The sequence below is a fragment of the Ranitomeya variabilis genome, chromosome 4, assembly GCF_051348905.1.
Source record: "Ranitomeya variabilis isolate aRanVar5 chromosome 4, aRanVar5.hap1, whole genome shotgun sequence".
In the NCBI taxonomy this organism is placed as follows: Eukaryota; Metazoa; Chordata; class Amphibia; order Anura; family Dendrobatidae; genus Ranitomeya; species Ranitomeya variabilis.
The window spans coordinates 139950108-139972354 of NC_135235.1; the positions used below are offsets into that span (position 1 = coordinate 139950108).

At 47.6% G+C, this 22247-nt stretch overlaps 2 protein-coding genes across 3 annotated transcripts in view; one reads left to right on the plus strand and one right to left on the minus strand.

The window, feature by feature from the left end:
- The window catches only part of SGPL1 (sphingosine-1-phosphate lyase 1), a 72456-nt gene extending 58482 nt beyond the window's left edge, over positions 1-13974 (minus strand). Inside the window, exon 1 of the mRNA XM_077259294.1 lies at positions 13836-13974. Coding sequence (XP_077115409.1) covers positions 13836-13847 — 12 coding nt within the window. The 5' untranslated portion in view covers positions 13848-13974. The remainder of the gene's footprint in view (positions 1-13835) is intronic.
- Positions 13975-14099: 125 nt separating this feature from the next.
- Positions 14100-22247, plus strand: part of LOC143770059 (protransforming growth factor alpha-like) — a 53071-nt gene continuing 44923 nt past the window's right edge. The window contains exon 1 of one of the 2 annotated variants that reach the window (XM_077259296.1): positions 14100-14236. Coding sequence is in view for 1 of the 2 variants with exons in the window: in XM_077259295.1 (XP_077115410.1) it covers positions 14285-14287 (3 nt within the window). In the remaining variant the exon portion in view is untranslated. Of the gene's footprint in view, positions 14288-22247 lie in introns of both variants that reach the window. The other variant, XM_077259295.1, reaches the window with a different exon arrangement.

Genomic DNA, 22247 nt, shown 5'->3' on the forward strand with positions numbered 1-22247 from the left:
CGATATCGTTTAGTGTGAAGGTACCTTTAGGGGGCTTCTCAAAAGCCTGATGACTTATTAATACATCTGTGTAATTAGATGACTTAGAAAAGTGGGGACCTGTGAGGGACTGGTCTTGCTCGAAAACCTATTGGACCAATTGACGTAGAGCAGAATCCACCGCGCTAAGGGATGCAGACTTGTTCCAGCATGAAGCATCGGTTATGTCGCCCTTCCTGATGTGTTTTATTAGAGAGTTCCTTGCTCTTCCATTTAGCCTCTGGAATCAATGTTTCTATTCAGTGACAGTAAGCAGAGGAAAATGTGTGGGCTGGCTCTTATGTATACCTAAGGCCAGACAGGAGAAAGCTTTACCTTTACCAGTCATTCCATTACTCCCATTAGTGTCTCAGGGGCCTCAATTAAGCCATTGTTCTCCCAGCCACTAGTCCCATTATGTGGATGGAGACAGTGGTGCCCTCACCACAGGGGGTCCCACACACAGTGCCAGGTGATAGGCTCAGCATCAGGAAAATACCTCCACCAGTGCACAGATAGCTTTGGAGGAAGTGTAGCTTACCTAGGGCCGGGCTCAATTCCAGTGAGTGGGGTATTTAGGACACTTGTGTGTGTGTGTGGCGGAGGAGTTGTTGTTGGCTGGAGTGGGAAGCACGTGCTATGGTTATGATGTCCATCGTCAGGAGGAACATAGGCTCTGACTGCAGACTACACCGGGGAAAGGTACCAAAAGCTGTGGGGCAACCATAATCTGGGAGATAGTGGGTATCGCCTGGTACGAGGGCAGTGGAACTATTGATTCCGGGTTCAGAACTTGTGGACTGAGGGCATTGTATTTTGGTCTGGAGTTGCTGTATGACCGTGGACAGAAGGAATAAAACTAAATTGCATAGTTAACATGCCTAAGTGATTATTACAACCCACAACCTCACATCTTCACAGGACCTAAATGATCGGAAAAATATATAGTTAAAGGGGTTGTCCACTACTAGGACACCCCCTTCTTGAACTAAATGTTTGGTCCCGATTGAAAAAAAAGAAGCTTATACTCCCCTCCTGTGCTGCCGCCGTTCCAGCGATATTAGCTCTCACGGTCCCGAAGCTCTCGTGCAGTGTTGTGGCCGGCGCCCAATCAGCTCTGGTGTCACTGTCTCCACCTTCGTACGGCTTGAATATGAAGAGGAAGGCAGGAATCAGCTGCAGCCTGGACCTCCTCTTCATGTTCAATCCGTACAAAGGTGGAGACATTGACGCCAGAGCTCATTGGGCTCCGGGCACCATGTGTCACTACACCGCACAAACTCTCTGGAACGGAGGGTCCCGACACTGCTGGAATGGCGCCATCACGGAAGGAGAGTACAAGCTATTTTATTTTAATCGAGGCCAGACATTTAGTTCAAGAAGGGGTCGTCCTAGCAGTGGATAAGCCCTTTAAAAGAACCATTAAGTAAGTCAGAACCCTTGTAAGATAAATAATAAACTGATTTCCTACATCATGAATGGTTTTGTGTGCCTGGTACTATTGTGAAGAAAGACTTTATGGGTTTATAAAACTTTAACCAAGCTCCCGTCATCTCATCCATCTCCGTATCTGATTGTACTGATATAAAAAAAAAAAAAGCTAAAGTCTAAACGTAAAAGGCCACAAATTAGTCAGACAGCGGATCTGTTTGCAATACAAGGTGTAGTATTATCAGCGCTTGGAGTGTTGCAAAATGGTCACATGAACTGCAAACGGCCAGAGGAGAATACAAGGACAAAAAGGTGAGATGCACGAGGAAAAAAATAAAAAAACAAAAAACTTCATATAGCCTCATGGCTCTAGTTTGGTACAGCTCAGGGACAGACAAGATTGTCCATTTCAGAATGTATTCTACAGACTTGAAAAATGGAGCCTGGCGGGACCTAGTCACAGCCACAGGCGAAACACACGTAGGGTGCAGGATACATGCTGGGGGGGTGAATTGGCAATATGCATGAAACGGTTCATTTAGGTTTGTGATATTCGACAGCACATATGTTTATCATGCGCACACCAATGGATTTATTTCTTAGCACAAGTCACTTTATTTAATACTATACAGTTTCATTGAAATCAGAGATCCAATATTCACATGTGGGCAGGGACGTCAGATCTTAGCATTGCTCTGTCCTAGCACTTTTGACTTTCCTCTGTTATTTCTCTACTTTATTACCCTCACATAATACTTTGTATTTTTTAGTGGAACTCTATGCCCTTAATCATTTATCATTGTATTTCTATGTGATTCATACTTAACATGTCACTCTCCGCGAGGAGAAACGATACTTCTTGGATCCCAGTCAGATGACTCTCACTCAGCCAAATCAGATCCCACACTTTGCACTGACGAGGGGCAGTACCCCGAAACACAGCGTCTGCAAATTGAGATTCTGGTTTGGCTTTTATCCCAAGTCACCTGACAAGGCTCGTTAAAGGGTCGACATTGACTGTTAGGATTGCTACTTCCAATAGGTGGCACTAGAGTTCTAGTCCTCTTCCTCTCTGAAGAGACAATTTGCATATTTCCCAGAGGAGCATTGCGACTTCAAGTCTCCTCATCTCGACATGCTTAACATGTCATTCTCCGCAAGGAGAAACGATACTTCTTGGATCCCGATATGTGATTCAATAAAACAATTGCATTGATTATGATCAGTTGTGTGTCACATTTAGAGTTTGATAGTTCCTGCAGACATACAACTAGTATTTATTGTATCCATATCTATACCCAACACTAAATGAACAGCAGACGAAGCTGTCCAAAGACTGTGCATTGCTGCCAGCACCATGTGTGCTATACCTCCCTATTCCCCTATACTTAGGCTATGTTCACATGCAGCACTTTTGCTGCCTATTCTTCTGGAGTCATAGACTGCTAGCTTTCATTTGTCAGTATTTTTGCAGCATTTTTGAATGGCATTTTTTGCAGCACATTTTGGGAACAAAGCACGTACTGTAGACAAAGCGTACAGGTTTAACTCAGTTTATTAGTCAGCAAAAATGCAACTAAAAGCAGTTGCAATTTTTGCAATGTTTTTCACCTAATTGCTTTCTATGGCTGCAAAAAAAACAAACAAAAAAAAACAAGTACATGAGATTTCTGAAATCTCAGCTTTTACTGGTACTGTAAAAGCAAAAATATATTTGCATTAAAAAGGCTGCAAAAATGCAGCATGTGAACACAGCTTTGCTGAGATGAGGGCATGCGCTGCTCTGTGGGTTAGGGAAAGTATGAGGGCCGTGGCTTATCTCCGACGGGCGCATGTGGAAATCCACTGCACCCGATCCGTCTTCCTTGTCCACCCCTACTTCCCCGTCATCTGGATTCGGCCTGGTGACCCACAAACACACTAGACAATCCAGAAAAAAGGATAGATTACGCTGACACATGAAGACTTGTGTACTCATACATTGTCCTGGACCGCTTCTGCTGACTGACTCAGACTCCTTGCATTCCCATACAATGAGACACAGATTTGTCCACCGTACCTTTAGCCTAAAGAACATCTGAACTTCATTTCTTAGACTAAGCAAAAAGATAAAACCTCAAAAGAGAACAAGACATCATGTGTGGCGTATACAACTTCCTTCCATACACGAGCGTAGTCTCACCACACAAGCACCCGATAGCACTTGTATATCTACTAGTAGACTGGCACCAAGCCACGAGACGAGGCCTGCCAGCCAACGCTATACGATATATGCAAGACTTGTACTTTCATCTTATCTTGTGCAACAAGACCAAAATGCCAGTATAACCGAGGTATCAGCACTTAGTAAGTTAGAGTTGAATGGGAGATTACGAGCAGCACTAAACAATGTGCGGAGCGGTGTTCTGCTCCATCCGCTGCTCACACCTGGCCACAGCATAGTAGATATGAGCTGATCGCTGGGGTGTCGGACCCTCACTAATCTCCTATTGATAATCTGTCCCACCAACATTCCATAAATATATTAAATGGACAGCAAAGTACCGTATGTCAACTAAAGCATCTGGGAATGTTTAGCTTGCAAAAAAGGCTAAGACCTCTTTCACATTTCCGTCGGTACGGGGCCGTCGCAAACCGTCGGCCCGATGGACGTTGTGCAAACAGTGCACAACGTGGGCAGCGGATGCAGTTTTCAGACGCATCCATTGCCCATTATGAGTTCCAGGGAGGAGGGGGCGGAGTTCCGGTCGCGCATGCGCGGCCGGAAATGGTGGTCCCAACGGACGAAAAAACGTTACATTGAACGTTTTTCGTCACGACGGGCCGCAAAATCACGACGCATCCGTTGCACGACGGATGAGACGTGTGGCCATACGTCACAATGCGTCGCTAATGCAAGTCTATGGAGAAAAACCGCATCCTGCGGGCAACTTTGCAGGATGCGTATTTTTCTCCAAAACGACGCATTGCGACGTTGGCCAAACGACAAAAGTGTGAAAGAGGCCTAAGAGATTTAATAGGTGTCTACAAATATCTGAAGGGCTGTCACAGTGTAGAGGGATGATCATTCTACTTTGCACATAGAAACACGAGAAGCAATGGAATGAAACAAAGGGAGAAGATACAGATTAGATATTAGAAAAAAAACTTTTTGGCAGTGAGGGTGACCAATGAGTGAAACAAGGCTGCCACGATAGAGGCTGGACAGACATCTGTCTGAGTCCTGCATTGAGCAGGGGGTTGGACACGATGACCCAGGAGGTCCCTTCCAACTCTAACATTCTATGATTCTAAGTCCTGGAAAACCCCCTTCAATTGAAAGCATATTAAAATACTACCACGGGTATACTGGACATTATAGGTTCTGGCCATAAATATGGCTCTGTTCACATGACATCTGAGCCTTTTGTCAGACGTACATATCAAGAGTATTCCTCAATATATACCTCCAATGGGAAGCTACACACAATGACCAAGTGTCCCAGCTTCTGTTCATTACAATACCACCGCCCCCCATGCATGTTACACTACCCTGTGACGTGCACTTGCGGTGCCATAATCCCACAATTATGGGTACATTATCTGTCGTAATGGCAGTGTCTGCCATTAGGACGGATAAGGTACCCATAACTGCGCGAGAGCATGGTGCATGTGCAGGTCACAGAGTAGTGTAACATGCATGGGGGGCAGGTGGTATTGTAATGAAGTGAGGAGGCACGGATATCTTCCCGGCACCGCACGCCCTGGAGCCTGGAAACAATCATTAACATAAAAGATTATAACTTCATTTCCTAACATCTTAACATACAGGCAAAACTGGTTTATCCATTCTATTACCTGCATGCCCATAGTAATAGATTAAAAGCTTCCCAGGGGGTGACAGATTCCCTTTAACAACCATAGTGTCAGGGTACCTGTTACTGGGACAGTGCCTGAGAAGATAACTCAATTCACATGTGAAGAAGGGGCTTCGGCACACAGTAACGTCTCAACACAACAAAACCCAGACTCCTATTTAGATGCGAGAAAAGTGACGCAATTGATTACATATTACTCCAAAAACATCATATCACAAAAAGGAGGACAAGTGGAGCTTTTTAAAAAAAAAAAAAAAAAAACGTACAAAAATCTTTATTGACACAATAATGAACATACAAAAAGACAGATAAAACAATGTGCTATAAAGGACACCACAAAAAGTGGTGGTGTTTAGTACAAAGTATAGCTCAATTCAAGAGCTGTGGTCAAGAGGCCAAGGTCCAAAACCAATCTGACATTACAATCATCAAAGGTTCCCCAAATTCATTTGTATGATGCACAGTCAGAAAATCATCTTACCCGGTACCAAAACGCCAGCACCCAAACCCCGACGCGCATTTCGCTGTCCGTTGACTCTGGGTACTCCCCCTTGAGGAAGCAAACCATGCAATCCGGGGCATTAGTATAGACATAGGAGTAGTAGAATGACGGATGGCGCTTATTGCTTACAGCAGGGGGCATTGTTATGTGCCTCTCTGAGCTCAACCAGAAAGTCCTCATCTTACCATAACCAAGTTTGTTACTGTGAATTGAGCTATACTTTGTACTAAATGCCACCACTTTTTGTGGTGTCCTTTATAGCACATGGTTTGATCTGTCTTTTTGTATGTTCATTATTGTGTCAATAAAGAATTTTGTACATATTAAAAAAACAACCTCCATTTGTCCTCCTCTTTGAGATAGTTACGTCTCATTAGCATATAAAGACCCTTCCTCGGATCCTGATTGGCAGTGCTCGCTTACTAGAACAACTTGCTCCACATCCGCTTCATTCAATGTTTAGGAGACTGCAGGAAGCAGCAAAGGACTGCACTCAGCTTTATCCGGCTGTCCCATAGGACGTGGTTAAGGGAATTATAGTTTTGCGTTTTCTTTTCGGGGTTCCATATAGTATTACACTTGGGTACTGCGGCATGGGTAATCCCACTTGGGTAATCCCTGCTTATTGAGGACAGGCTAAAGGTTAGGTTTTAAGAGACGCTATATACTGAGGGAACTGATTCGGACACCATTAGTCAGTATCTTGCACTACATGAATAGCATGTGGCTTCAGTAACAAAAAATGCACTGGATGGTAACACAGTTGGTGAAGGATCTGATAGGCTATGTTCACACGTAGCTTACAAAAAGCAATTTTGCTGAGGTTTTGTTGTGTTTTTATTCCTTCATGTTGCACTCACCCGAGTGAAATAGCGCTGAAAATACGCTGAAAAAAATGCTGAAAGAAGTGACATGCTGCAGGGTGCAAAAACGCAGCAGTTTTCCCAAATCAGTCAGGAAAAAAAGTGTAATGTGTGTGTATGAGATCTGAAATCTCGGACTTTGCTGGTTCTGTAATACACAGGTTAAAACTAGAATTAAAACACACAGCAAAAACACAACCTGTGAACACAGCCTAATTATTGTGGCACTGGAGCAGAAACGTTTTCTACTGACCCTTAGTAAAAAAAAAAACAGATGAAACTCAAAAGGAAATCGGAAACACAAAGTCGGACTTCCTAGTTTCATCCACGTCTTACAGATCCCCATAGACTTAATGGCCACGTCTGACCAGCAAAACTGATGAGAATAGGGCAAACCATGGGTCCATGAGAAAAAAACGATGACATACAAATGTGTCATGTGGATGAGTGAATGTAGCCTACTCGTACAAATCCTGGAATCCCCCTTTAATGAAAGTCCCAACTATAATAAAATATTTAAACCAAAAGAAATAAATAAAAACCTTCTTTGTTTGAGGCCAAATCAGCAAATGGGACTTTTTGGCAGACTGATTATTTTCTGAGTCATGAAATGATGACTGCAAAGGTTTTGTGTGTGAATGTGGCAGCCGTCAGAAGAGGGAAGAGGTGGGGAGTCGGGACTGTCATGTAAGCGCAGCTCAGGAGGAAGCTACACACTGGAGACAGACATGTTCTGAAGATGATACACCGGCCAGTGGGAAGACCTGACAACCTGAAGGAACTCAGCTGAAAAAGAACATCAGGTTTATTCAGAGATAAATTGGTGGTTTCATATATAACACCCCGGACTGACAGGTATGGTAAGTGGAGAGCAGCACAAAGGTCGTGGTCTTCAACCGAGGTCTAAAGTCCAGATGTGGAGGAGATATCCGGATCTTATCAGCACCTTTACACTACAGGTCTTCTCTGTACACAGGGGAGAAGACAAGGACGCCGTCCACCCCCAGGCATCCACACAAGGAGAACTCATACCATGTACCAGAGGCAATGTGCTGAAGACCCCGGACCACATACTGACATATACACCAGTGCTATAGACAATCCCTCCACGCTAATCATAAAATACAAAAAGAAAAGTTAATAAATGTGAATAGTAATATATAATACTAATGAATAACCCCCGCACCCAAGACAACGTTTATTAAAGGAGTTCTCCGGTGAAGAATAAAAGTTACCAGCCATTTGCAGTGTGGGATAATGTGTGGATCCGCACCAACGTACAAATCAGTGCGCTTTTATCCCTGTTAGAATAGAGTGGCGGTGCGCACGCTCTACCTGCGCTCCATTTATCCCTATGGGGCTGCCATTAGAATAGAGTGGGGGTGCACACGCTCTACCTGCGCTCCATTTATCCCTATGAGGATGCCATTAGAATAGAGTGGCGGTGCGCACGCTCTACCTGTGCTCCATTTAATCCCTATGGGGCTGCCATTAGAATAGAGTGGCGGTGCGCACGCTCGACCTGTGCTCCATTTATCCCTATGGGGCTGCCATTAGAATAGAGTGGCGGTGCGCACGCTCTACCTGTGCTCCATTTATCCCTATGGGGCTGCCATTAGAATAGAGTGGTGGTGCGCACGCTCTACCTGTGCTCCATTTAATCCCTATGGGGCTGCCATTAGAATAGAGTGGCGGTGCGCACGCTCGACCTGTGCTCCATTTATCCCTATGGGGCTGCCATTAGAATAGAGTGGCGGTGCGCACGCTCTACCTGTGCTCCATTTATCCCTATGGGGCTGCCATTAGAATAGAGTGGCAGTGCACACGCTCTACCTGTGCTCCATTTATTCCCCATGGGGCTGCCATTAGAATAGAGTGGTGGTGCGCACGCTCTACCTGTGCTCCATTTATCCCTATGGGGCTGCCATTAGAATAGAGTGGCGGTGCGCACGCTCTACCTGTGCTCCATTTATTCCCTATGGGGCTGCCATTAGAATAGAGTGACCTGTGCTCCATTTATCCCTATGGGGCTGCTATTAGAATAGCGTGACGGTGCGCACACTCTACCTGTGCTCCATTTATTCCTATGGGGCTGCCATTAGAATAGAGTGACCTGTGCTCCATTTATCCCTATGGGGCTGCTATTAGAATAGCGTGACGGTGCGCACGCTCTACCTGTGCTCCATTTATTCCTATGGGGCTGCCATTAGAATAGAGTGACCTGTGCTCCATTTATCCCTATGGGGCTGCCATTAGAATAGAGTGGCAGTGCACACGCTCTACCTGTGCTCCATTTATTCCCCATGGGGCTGCCATTAGAATAGAGTGGTGGTGCGCACGCTCTACCTGTGCTCCATTTATTCCCTATGGGGCTGCCATTAGAATAGAGTGACCTGTGCTCCATTTATCCCTATGGGGCTATTAGAATAGCGTGACGGTGCGCACGCTCTACCTGTGCTCCATTTATTCCTATGGGGCTGCCATTAGAATAGAGTGACCTGTGCTCCATTTATCCCTATGGGGCTGCTATTAGAATAGCGTGACGGTGCGCACGCTCTACCTGTGCTCCATTTATGCCTTTGGGGCTGCCATTAGAATAGAGTGGCGGTGCGCACGCTCTACCTGTGCTCCATTTATCCCTATGGGGCTGCCATTAGAATAGAGTGGCGGTGCGCACGCTCGACCTGTGCTCCATTTATCCCTATGGGGCTGCCATTAGAATAGAGTGGCAGTGCACACGCTCTACCTGTGCTCCATTTATTCCCCATGGGGCTGCCATTAGAATAGAGTGGTGGTGCGCACCCTCTACCTGTGCTCCATTTATCCCTATGGGGCTGCCATTAGAATAGAGTGACCTGTGCTCCATTTATCCCTATGGGGCTGCTATTAGAATAGCGTGACGGTGCGCACGCTCTACTTGTGCTCCATTTATCCCTATGGGGCTGCCATTAGAATAGAGTGGCGGTGCGCACGCTCTACCTGTGCTCCATTTATTCCCTATGGGGCTGCCATTAGAATAGAGTGACCTGTGCTCCATTTATCCCTATGGGGTTGCTATTAGAATAGCGTGACGGTGCGCACGCTCTACCTGTGCTCCATTTATTCCTATGGGGCTGCCATTAGAATAGAGTGACCTGTGCTCCATTTATCCCTATGGGGCTGCTATTAGAATAGCGTGACGGTGCGCACGCTCTACCTGTGCTCCATTTATGCCTTTGGGGCTGCCATTAGAATAGAGTGGCGGTGCGCACGCTCTACCTGTGCTCCATTTATCCCTATGGGGCTGCCATTAGAATAGAGTGGCGGTGCGCACCCTCTACCTGTGCTCCATTTATCCCTATGGGGCTGCCATTAGAATAGAGTGGCGGTGCGCACGCTCTACCTGTGCTCCATTTATTCCCTATGGGGCTGCCATTAGAATAGAGTGACCTGTGCTCCATTTATCCCTATGGGGCTGCTATTAGAATAGCGTGACGGTGCGCACGCTCTACCTGTGCTCCATTTATCCCTATGGGGCTGCCATTAGAATAGAGTGGCGGTGCGCACGCTCTACCTGTGCTCCATTTATTCCCTATGGGGCTGCCATTAGAATAGAGTGACCTGTGCTCCATTTATCCCTATGGGGTTGCTATTAGAATAGCGTGACGGTGCGCACGCTCTACCTGTGCTCCATTTATTCCTATGGGGCTGCCATTAGAATAGAGTGACCTGTGCTCCATTTATCCCTATGGGGCTGCTATTAGAATAGCGTGACGGTGCGCACGCTCTACCTGTGCTCCATTTATGCCTTTGGGGCTGCCATTAGAATAGAGTGGCGGTGCGCACGCTCTACCTGTGCTCCATTTATCCCTATGGGGCTGCCATTAGAATAGAGTGGCGGTGCGCACGCTCTACCTGTGCTCCATTTATCCCTATGGGGATGCCATTAGAATAGAGTGGCAGTGCACACGCTCTACCTGTGCTCCATTTATTCCCCATGGGGCTGCCATTAGAATAGAGTGACCTGTGCTCCATTTATCCCTATGGGGCTGCTATTAGAATAGCGTGACGGTGCGCACGCTCTACCTGTGCTCCATTTATTCCTATGGGGCTGCCATTAGAATAGAGTGACCTGTGCTCCATTTATCCCTATGGGGCTGCTATTAGAATAGCGTGACGGTGCGCACGCTCTACCTGTGCTCCATTTATGCCTTTGGGGCTGCCATTAGAATAGAGTGGCGGTGCGCACGCTCTACCTGTGCTCCATTTATCCCTATTGGGCTGCCATTAGAATAGAGTGGTGGTGCGCACGCTCTACCTGCGCTCCATTTATCCCTATGGGGCTGCCATTAGAATAGAGTGGTGGTGCGCACGCTCTACCTGTGCTCCATTTATTCCCTATGGGGCTGCCATTAGAATAGAGTGGCGGCGCGCACGCTCGACCTGTGCTCCATTTATCCCTATGGGGCTGCCATTAGAATAGCGTGACGGTGCGCACGCTCTACCTGTGCTCCATTTATGCCTTTGGGGCTGCCATTAGAATAGAGTGGCGGTGCGCACGCTCTACCTGTGCTCCATTTATCCCTATGGGGCTGCCATTAGAATAGAGTGGCGGTGCGCACGCTCTACCTGCGCTCCATTTATCCCTATGGGGCTGCCATTATAGTGAAGTAGCGGCACGCACGCTCTACCTGTGCTCCAATCATTCTCTATGTGGCTGCAGAGCACAGCACTTAGCTTTTTACAACAGTTCCATAGAAAATGAATGGAGTCTGACATGTCACACCATTGTAATGGGCATCAATGTTCCCTGTTATGTGTGGGCTCCGGTGGTGGGACACCCACCAATAAGTGATTACCCCTAGCAGGACTCATAAAATGCCTTCACCTTAAAGGGGTTGTCCGGACTTGAGCTACAAGTCTACAGTGACTGCAGACATGTGAATCCTCTCTCACATCATGTGGTGAGGATTCTCCAGCGCCAGGAAAGCTGGTCATGTGACTGCAAGTCTACGATATACATACTCACAATCCAACCCGACTGTTTCTGGACTCGAAATATGGTTATGGATAAACAATGACCAAAAAGTGGGCCTGGGGCAGATAAGTAGGGTTACATGGATCTTGGCAGACAGCTGAGCATCTTTCATGCCCCTACGTTAGTGACACCACTCCAGCCACGAAATTTAAGAAGAAAAATGCTGGAGTACATTTCAAAAAAACTGACCGTCACATCCAAACATAGACTAAGTGTGAACATGTGCTGAACCTAGAGTCACCAACTCATATACAGTCAAGTAAATAAGGCAGCACACTGCAGCGCTGAAACATGCAAACATGAAAACTGAACTGCATTACTGCACTAGAAATATGAAAAATGAGAGCGTTTAGCGCACAAAAATGGCCAATTTTATGTGTACCTGGTAGCCACTTTACGGCAGCTCTCTTATACCAGGTCCTACGCTTTCCTTTCCTCGCTGAGAATAAACGTCTCCATGTGAATGGGTACTTGTGAAACCTCTTCTTAGACTAACATTCTCTCTCTCTGTAGAGGGGTACTGGACCTGTTGCGATTAAAACACCTGTGGCTAGGAGGCGGAGTGCTCGGTCAGAAGGCTAAAGAATACATTTCAAAAAACTGACCGTCACATCCAAACATAGACTAAGTACCCATTCACATGGAGACGTTTATTCTCAGCGAGGAAAGGAAAGCGTAGGACCTGGTATACGAGAGATGCCCTAAAGTGGCTACCAGGTACACATAAAATTGGCCATTTTTATGCGCTAAACGCTCTCATTTTTCATATTTCTAGTGCAGTAATGCAGTTCAGTTTTTCATGTTTCATGTTTGCATGTTTCAGCGCTGCAGTGTGCTGCCTTATTTACTTGAAAAATGCTGGAGTGGCGCTTGAAGTGCTTTTAAATAGCAGAACTCACCCTCTGGTTTGTGGATCTGGTGGTGCTCTGCTTAAAAATGCACAAATAAACCTCATGTTCCATTAACGTGGCACTCTCCCTCCATCCCTTCTTTGTTATGGATGGTGAGTGCCACTTTTCTGGAACATATTGCTTTGTCTCCTTGCCGTCAGTAACAGAGCCCCAAGATGATGGTGCGTTCTCCCACACAAGACTGGAGACACTGAAGGAGATCATGTCATTCCTAATACCCATCTGTGCAGGGAGCGGAGCGGCCAGAGACCAGCTTTTATGTGCAATACAGGAAGACCCCTTGTGTGAGGCCCAGGGACTAAATGTGCCGATTACAGACTGGTAGGAACGATTGTGGGGTACAGACGCCATTATCAGGAAGCATCGGTGTGGCCGGGCTCATGTGCCAACATACACAGCGTTCTGCACTGACAGGTCACCACTGCAGGACTAGAAGGAATCAATGATCCCAAAACATCTGCCCTCAGAGCCGCCCATCAGACATGCGGCAGAAAAACCTGCTGGGTCACTGTGTGTACAGGGGACAAGGAACATCCTGACAAAGCACTGCTGCTGTGCGAAGCCCCCCACCCCCACCGTGCGGAGACCCCCACACCAGCCACACGGAGCCCCCCACCCAAGCCACGCGGAGCCCCCCCAGCCCACCGTGCGGAGCCCCCCACACCAGCCACACGGAGCCCCCCACACCAGCCACGCGGAGCCCCCCAGCCCACCGTGCGGAGACCCCCACACCAGCCACGCGGAGCCCCCCACACCAGCCACACGGAGCCCCCCACACCAGCCACGCGGAGACCCCACCCCAGCCGAGCCCCCCACCCCAGCCCCACCGTGTAATACCCCGCACTATGGCGGAAAGTCTGCCCCGCACGGCCCTGCTAGACGTCTGATTACAACTTTCCCAATATAATGAAGGAAACCAGAAATCTCCAGTGTCCGTCCATAGAAAATATTAAGACCACCAGAGAGAGGAGCAAGGTCCCAGACAGCGTCCCTGCCCCCACAATGGGGACCAGGATACTGCACTCAGCTGCCGGTGCACTACAACTCCCAGCAAGCCAGCCAGGTATCTGTCACTAAACTAATATGTAATAAATGTGTCATCCCTTTAAGGCCCCCCCCAAATGAAGTGAAACTACCACTCCCAGCATGCCCTATAGCCATTTACGACAGCAGCAAAGTCCCCAAACATTGCTTTCCGGCGCAACCACTTGCTGCTGGGAAGTGTTCAGTTCTCACCTGTAAGTCCATGTCGGGCACGTCAGTCGGGACACAGGACGCGACAGGAGCGCAGCAGGGAGCAGCTGATAACCTCTTCCTATCTCCGGCAGCGGCCCGCTCTCCTCCCCTGATTTAAAGCTCTGCTGCTCATTGCCACCCGGCTATACAGCTCCTCCTGCCTCCCTCCCCACTCCTCCTTCGCGGCCGGCCGGAAATGGCGTGCTGTGCAGCCTCCTCCTGCCCTTGTCTCACGCTTAGCTACGACGCCATCACACATAGCAACGGCGTAAAACCGGTGTCCGGGGGTTACTAACGGCTGCAGGGTGTAGCGACATCTAGTGCTGGAGGGACGGCGGTACACGGCAGCCTGGGATTCTGCCCCCTCAGCCGTCTGCGCCGGATTATCGAGCATTTCCCAAGTAACTGATGTCTCCTAGTAATCTGTAGTGTGAGGAGGCTGCGGTCTGATGGTGGGGAGCTGCACTGAGTGTATAGAGCTGGGATAGGCTGGAAAACACATTGTCAAACATCCTGATTGATTATTGCAGTGTGGAGTGTAAGCACCACGATTACATTGTGATAATTACGGCACTTAAAGCCTTGGCTGCTATCATTGAGGTTATTAATGGTCGTCCGAGGAAGGTTCTGCCCTGAATGCACTCTGGTAAATCATCAAGATCCGCTGCTGGCGGCGTCCTTTGCAATTTCTGACTATTGACATCCCAGATGTGCTCAATGGGTCACCAGTCTGGAAATGCTGCAGGCCGTGGTAATATGCCACGCAGGCTGCTCACCGCAGAATGAACATTTTGTGGCCCTTGTGAGGGCCTCTCCATAGCATATCACACATGCTCTCTAGACCAATCTCCAGCTATCATCGCATTGCTGAAGAGGATGGGCCGCCATCTTCCTCTGCACTGTGGTGCTCTATGAGAGCACAGGCGTGAGGTCAGTGGGTCGCCTGTACTGGGGGTCTGGCTCGTAGCCCAATGTCATGCACGCCCCGTCTGGTTTGTGGAGACACTGACGCCTTAGACTCGGTAGGTGATGTCAGATTTCACTTGCAGTACAGGGTGGATCACAATGCGTTCTTCAAATGTGAGGAGACCATGTAGCCAACGCCATGTAGAGGCCTTCACGAGGGAATGGCATCGGTCCCACTCCTGGAATTATGGTTGGCATGATGTATGGCCCGACCCTCTAGTCTCCATCCCAGGTATTCTAACAGCTCGACATTACAATGGTTTCATGGTGGAACCGATGGTGTTACAGTCATTTCTGCAGTGTCCTAGGAGCAATTTCAACATGACAACACCAGGCCGCCTGTTCCTCGTGCTACTGTGAGCAGCCTCTATGGCCTACATGTGGTACCATGGCCTTCTGCGTCTCCGGACTTGTCTCCCATCGAGCCCATCTGGGCGTCATTGGTCGGCAATTGCTCAGTCAGCTACCAACAGCGAATCTTGATGATTTGCACAAGTGCATTCACTGTGGCAAGATATTCCTCAGTCATTAAAGGGGTCATCCAAGTTTTTCACAAAAGTCTGCAGCTACTCTATGTGACTATCATAACAGCAAACGCTGTGAAGACTCCGGTGCCAGCGGCAAGACTCCGCAGTCATGTGACCCCAAGTGCGCCATATGCACACTCCCAGGCACATTCCAACTAGACGTGCAAAGCCTCGCTCAGTACAAATGAATTGCGCCAAGTCTCACACGTCTAGTCAGAGTGTGGCTGGGAGTGTGCATATCGCGTACTTGGGGTCACATGACTGCCTGGTCAGAGAATCTTCACAGCGCACATTGCACGCTGTGAGGATTAACAAGTCTGTAGTCACAAAGAGTGACTGCAGGGCTGCATGACAAAACTGGACAAACCCTTTAAGAACCTCATTGATGCAGCCAAGGTGTGCACGTGCGGGATCATACTCCACACTGAGTAAACCAAGATGTTTTGAATATGTTTCCATTTTTCCATCATTTATGCATAATTAACACGTCTGTCCATCCCATGATTTCCATAATTCCACCATTTTTCCCTCTTGGCGCTGCACATATAAACTTACAGCCGATGTCATTTTTTTCCCAGATAGGATCCAAAAATGTATATTGATAATGCACATGTAAGAGCCGCACACCGCGCCTTAGAGACGCCCCGCTATCATCTCCATAGTAATTATGTTCCTAAAATGCTAATGCTAGTTAGATGAAATAATCATACAAAATGAACGGGTCTTTAATTAAAGCGTCCCCCACTGAGCCGGGAGCGCGGCGGCTCATCCCTCACAGTCTGTGATGTGTTCATACATTGCTGGGAGAGATGAAACATAGGATTATATGAGAGTAAAGAAGGGTCCGCAGCATCAAAGAAATAGCATGAGATCTGAAACAAAATGTCATATATCTATATGCCAAGTTAGTAAAGGGATCGTCCCGTCCCATAAGGGTAAGTGATTGCATCATGTGCATCAGCAAGGGCCCCACTGCTGCATTCTCCAGAATGAAAGGGCCACAGCGCTTGTGAAAGGGGTTTTCTTGGATTACAAAGCAGTTGGCTAATTCTTTAGATATGCCATCAGTATCAGATTGTCCTTGGTTGGTTCACTAGACTGCACTCCATCTTGCGGCTCAGTCCATCTCTCTGGAGCTGTCCCTTTCGTCTCATGATTGTGGGGGTGACGGAGGTCAGCTCTCTCCAATCTGATGTTCATGGCCAAACCTAGGGAAAAGAGCTTCAATTCTGTAGTTCCAAAAACGAAACTTTTAAGAGGATATTCCACAGGTCCACTGATAGGTGAAAAAGGTTCAAACAACTGGAACCCCACCAATCACTGGTTTAAATGGAGCGGGATTGGATCATGCAACCTACCATTCCACTAAAGGTCTATCACCGACAAAACCAACTGAGGGTTAACCAGGAAGAGCCATGACATGATAAGATGAAAATACCCTGTGAAACGGACATCTCTAATAGAGGGCTCAGTATCATGTACTGTCCAGATTGCGCTAGATTCAGGATAGGGATAGTACAAAAAAGAACGCACCTCCTCATCCTTCATACACCCCCATCCTTCATATACCCCCATCCTTCGTACTCCCCCATCCTTCATATACCCCCATCCTTCGTACTCCCCCATCCGTTATATACCCCCATCCTTCGTATACCCCCATCCTTCATACACCCCCATCTTTCGTACTCCCCCATCCGTTGCATACCCGCATCCTTCATACACCACCATCTTTCGTATACCCCCATCCTTCGTATACCCCCATCTGTTATATACCCCCATCCTTCGTACACCCCCATCCTTCGTATACCACCATCCTTTGTACATCCTATCTGTTTCATACCCCCATCCTTCATACACCCCCATCCTTCGTACACCCCCATCCTTCGTACATACCATCTGTTGCGTATCCCCATCCTTCATACACCCCCATCCTTCGTACACCCCCATCCGTTGCATACCCGCATCCTTCGTACACCCCCATCCTTCGTATACCCCCATCCTTCGTACACCCCCATCTGTTGCATACCTGCATCCTTCATACACCCCCAGCCTTTGTACACCCCATCCGTTGCATGCCTCCATCCTCCATGCACCCCATCTGTTGCATACCCCCATCCTTCATACACCCCAGTCCTTCGTACACCCCCATCCGTTGCATACCCCCATCCTTCATACACCCCCATCCTTTGTATACCCCCATCCTTTGTACTCCCCCATCCGTTGCATACCCGCATCCTTCATACACCCCCATCCTTTGTACACCCCCATCTGTTGCATACCCCCATCCTTCGTATACCCCCATCCTTCATACACCCCCATCTGTTGCATACCCCCATCCTTCATACACCCCCATCCGTTGTATACCTGCATCCTTCATACACCCCCATCCTTCGTACTCCCCCATCAGTTACATACCCGCATCCTTCATACACCCCATCCTTCATACATCCCCATCCATTGCATACCCCATCCTTCATACACCCCCATCCTTCATATACCCCCATCCTTTGTACACCCTATCTGTTGCATACCCCATCCGTCATACACCCCCATCCTTCATACACCCCCATCCTTTGTACACCCTATCTGTTGCATACCCCTTATCCTTCATACACCCCCATCCTTCGTACACCCCCATCCTTTGTACACCCCATCAGTTGCATATCCCCATCCTTCATACACCCCCACCCTTTGTACACCCCCATCCGTTGCATACCCCCATCCTTCATACACCCCCATCCTTTGTATACCCCCATCCGTTCCATACCCCCATCCTTCATACACCCCCATCCTTTGTACACCCCCATCTGTTGCATATCCCCATCCTTCATACACCCCCATTCTTCGTACACCCCCATCCGTTGCATACCCCCATCCTTCGTACACCCCCATCCTTTCCCCCTTCAGTGATCACCACCTGTTGTACCTTTTCGCTTAGGCTACTTTCACACATCAGGTTTTCAGTGTCAGGCTAAATCCGGCGAGTGTTGGAAAAACTGGATCCGGCGTAGATTGTGAAAAACTGATGCAACGGATCCGTTTTTTTGACAGATCCAGCTAGCCTATCTAGATTATTGGATAAAAAAAATTTGAAGCATGCTCAGTTTAAAAAACCGCATCAGGCCGCCGGATCCGCCTTTTTCCAGATCCGGCACCTTCCGGCTCCCATAGGCTTTCATTGTAGCAAACAGCCAGAAGCGCAGGATACGGCGCTTCAGGCTTTTTCGCCGGAGACAAAAAACGTTGCAGTAGACGTTTTTTTCAGAAGCTGGAATCGGAATTTTAGCCAGATCCGGAAATAAACGGAAGGAACGCTGGGCCATGCGGCGCGATCCGGCGCTAATACAAGTCAATGGGGGGAAAACCCGGTTTTTATTTTTTCCGGTTCCGGTTTTTCTCTAAAGAGCTGGATTTAGCCTGAAACAAAAAACCTGATGTGTGAAAGCAGCCTTACCTCATTCTTGATTCTTTGATGCCTGAAATTTGCTTCTCTTCTAAACACGCGGTCTCATGTACAAATGGGAAAAAAATCTAATGCAGAAAGTTGGAATACTTGTTCATAGCCACTAAAGTAATATCTTAATTTTCCAATGTGGGTTAGGAGCTTTATCAGATCGGCTGCTATGATTTTCTCTACCAGATGTCTGATGACGCAGTATCTCGGCATTATGCTATAGTAACCTTCTGGAGATGTTGCCTTCTAGGAAGTCTCGCCAGAATTTGGGAAATTTTCCAGCTGACCACCCCTGAAACTTATAACAGCTGATAGCTAGGGTTGTCAGGTTTCGAACATCCACCAATTAGATTTAGATGACCTTTCTGAAGGATAGGTCATATAGGATATCCTTATATCTTTAAGGGACAATCCTGGCCAGCTGGAAAGTACATATGGAGTCTTCACACTGTGTTTAGGAGATCACTTTAATTCCCATTGCATAGGATAACCCATTTATAGAAGCAATATAAATATAAAACCTAATTAAAGTTTTCACAGGGTGTTTCTGGTTTTTCCAAGTGATCTCACAAGCTGGGTTAAATAAACCAGAGACATCTCAGTAGGTTATTTGTTGGAAAACAATATTGCATTGTTTTTCTGGAAGCGGATACACAGTAAGCAAACATTCACAACATTACAGAGCAGGTTCTTCAAGGTGTGCACCGAGCACCTCCCACCGATCTGTCATGCCAACGGCAAACCTATCATTATCAAGACACCGTGTCACTCCTTTTGTAGAATAATAAGGACCTCACAGCTTTTGAAAATGGTCTTGGTCTGATTGTGAAACTTATCTTAAGTAATCAGTTGTTACATGATTTTTTTAAAATCTCTGATATTTGTGCATTTTTTCATGGCTTCTTGGTTTTTGAACTAAAACGCGCCGTGCAGATAAAATAATTTGACCATTTACCATTTAGTCTTTCAGTGTGCCTTATGGTCCATCAGATCATGTTAAGGGGAAAACTGCTTGTAATAAAAGCCTTCCATATACTTAAAGGTAAAATCTGAGGACAGTGTAACATGGTGTGGGGCGGCAGCATGAGCGGGGCACTCGTCTCTTAAGCCCCGGCACATTACTTGAAGGTGGGGGTCTTGGCTCTGTGTGTGGGCTTGTGCTATGGGGGCTCTATACCCTTGCAGGCTGCATTTTACTGATGTTGTTGGTTGGCCAGTTGTCATGGTTCCCAATGGCAAGGGAACGTCAGAGAACTTAAATAACAGACTAGCTCTTGGGTGATGGAATCTCGAGCTGACCGTGAGCTAAACCTACCACACAACTAACAGTGGCCGGGTGACGTACCTACGTTTTATCCCTAGACGCCCAGCGCCAGCCGGAGAACTAACTAACCCTAATAGAGGAAAAAACAGACCTGGCTTACCTCTAGGGAAATTCCCCCAAAAAGGAGACAGAAGCCCCCCACATATATAGACGGTGAGTTCAGAGGAAAAGACATACGCAGTATGAAGATAGGTTCAGCAAAGCGAGGTCCGCTTACTAGATAGTAAGAAGATACAATAGGGAACTTCACGGTCAGCTGAAAACCCTATTAAAATACCATCCAGAAATTACTTTAAGACTCATGTGTCAACTCATGACACCGGAGTGGTAATTTCGGCCCACAAGAGCTTCCAGCTACAGAAACATAACATAACTGTGAACTGGAACAAAAATGCAAACAAACTTAGGACTAAGAGTCCAACTTAGCTGATAGTAGTCTAGAAGCAGGAACATGCAACAGAAAGGCTCTGGTTACATTGATGGCCGGCACTAGAATAACTGAGCAGCAAGGCTAAATAGGATACTCCCACATCCGGATGGAAACAGGTGAACAGAGAAAGTGAAGCACACAAGTCCAGTACCACCAGCGACCACCGGGGGAGCCCAAAAACCAAATTCACAACAGTACCCCCCCCTCAAGGAGGGGGCACCGAACCCTCACAAGAACCACCAGGGCGATCAGGATGAGCCCTATGAAAGGCACGGACCAAATCAGAGGCATGAACATCAGAGGCTGTCACCCAAGAATTATCCTCCTGACCGTAGCCCTTCCACTTGACCAGATACTGAAGTTTCCGTCTGGAAACACGGGAGTCCAAGATCTTCTCCACAACGTACTCCAATTCACCCTCAACCAACACCGGAGCGGGAGGCTCAACGGAAGGCACAACCGGTACCTCATACCTGCGCAATAATGACCGATGGAAGACATTATGGATAGAAAAAGATGCCGGGAGGTCCAATCGAAAGGACACAGGGTTAAGAATCTCCAAAATCTTATACCGGCCGATGAACCGAGGCTTAAACTTAGGAGAAGAAACCCTCATAGGGACAAAACGAGAAGACAACCACACCAAGTCCCCAACACGAAGACTAGGACCAACACGACGACGGCGGTTAGCAAAATGCCGAGTCTTCTCCTGGGACAACTCCAAATTGTCCACCACCTGTCCCCAAATCCGATGCAACCTATCCACCACAGTATCCACTCCAGGACAATCCGAAGACTCCACCTGACCAGAAGAAAAGCGAGGATGAAACCCCGAATTGCAAAAAAAAGGAGAAACCAAAGTGGCAGAACTAGCCCGATTATTGAGGGCAAACTCCGCCAACGGCAAAAAGGCAACCCAGTCATCCTGATCCGCAGACACAAAACACCTCAAATAAGTCTCCAAGGTCTGATTAGTTCGCTCAGTCTGGCCATTAGTCTGAGGATGGAACGCAGACGAAAAAGACAAATCAATGCCCATCCTAGCACAGAACGCCCGCCAAAATCTAGATACGAACTGGGTCCCCCTGTCAGAAACGATATTCTCCGGAATACCATGCAAGCGAACCACATTTTGAAAAAACAGAGGAACCAACTCGGAAGAGGACGGCAACTTAGGCAAGGGCACCAAATGAACCATCTTTGAAAAACGGTCACACACCACCCAGATGACAGACATTTTCTGAGAAACAGGGAGATCAGAAATAAAATCCATAGAGATGTGAGTCCAAGGCCTCTTTGGAATAGGCAAAGATAACAACAATCCGCTAGCCCGAGAACAACAAGGTTTGGCCCGAGCACAAACATCACAAGACTGCACAAAAACTCGTACATCTCGAGACAGAGAAGGCCACCAGAAGGACCTAGCCACCAAATCCCTGGTACCAAAGATCCCGGGATGACCTGCCAACGCAGAAGAATGAACCTCCGAGATGACTCTACTGGTCCAATCATCAGGAACAAACAGTCTACCAGGCGGGCAACGATCAGGTCTATCCACCTGAAACTCCTGCAAAGCCCGTCGCAGGTCTGGGGAAACAGCAGATAATATCACCCCATCCTTAAGGATACCTGTAGGTTCAGAATCACCAGGGAAATCAGGCTCAAAACTCCTAGAAAGGGCATCCGCCTTCACATTTTTAGAACCTGGTAA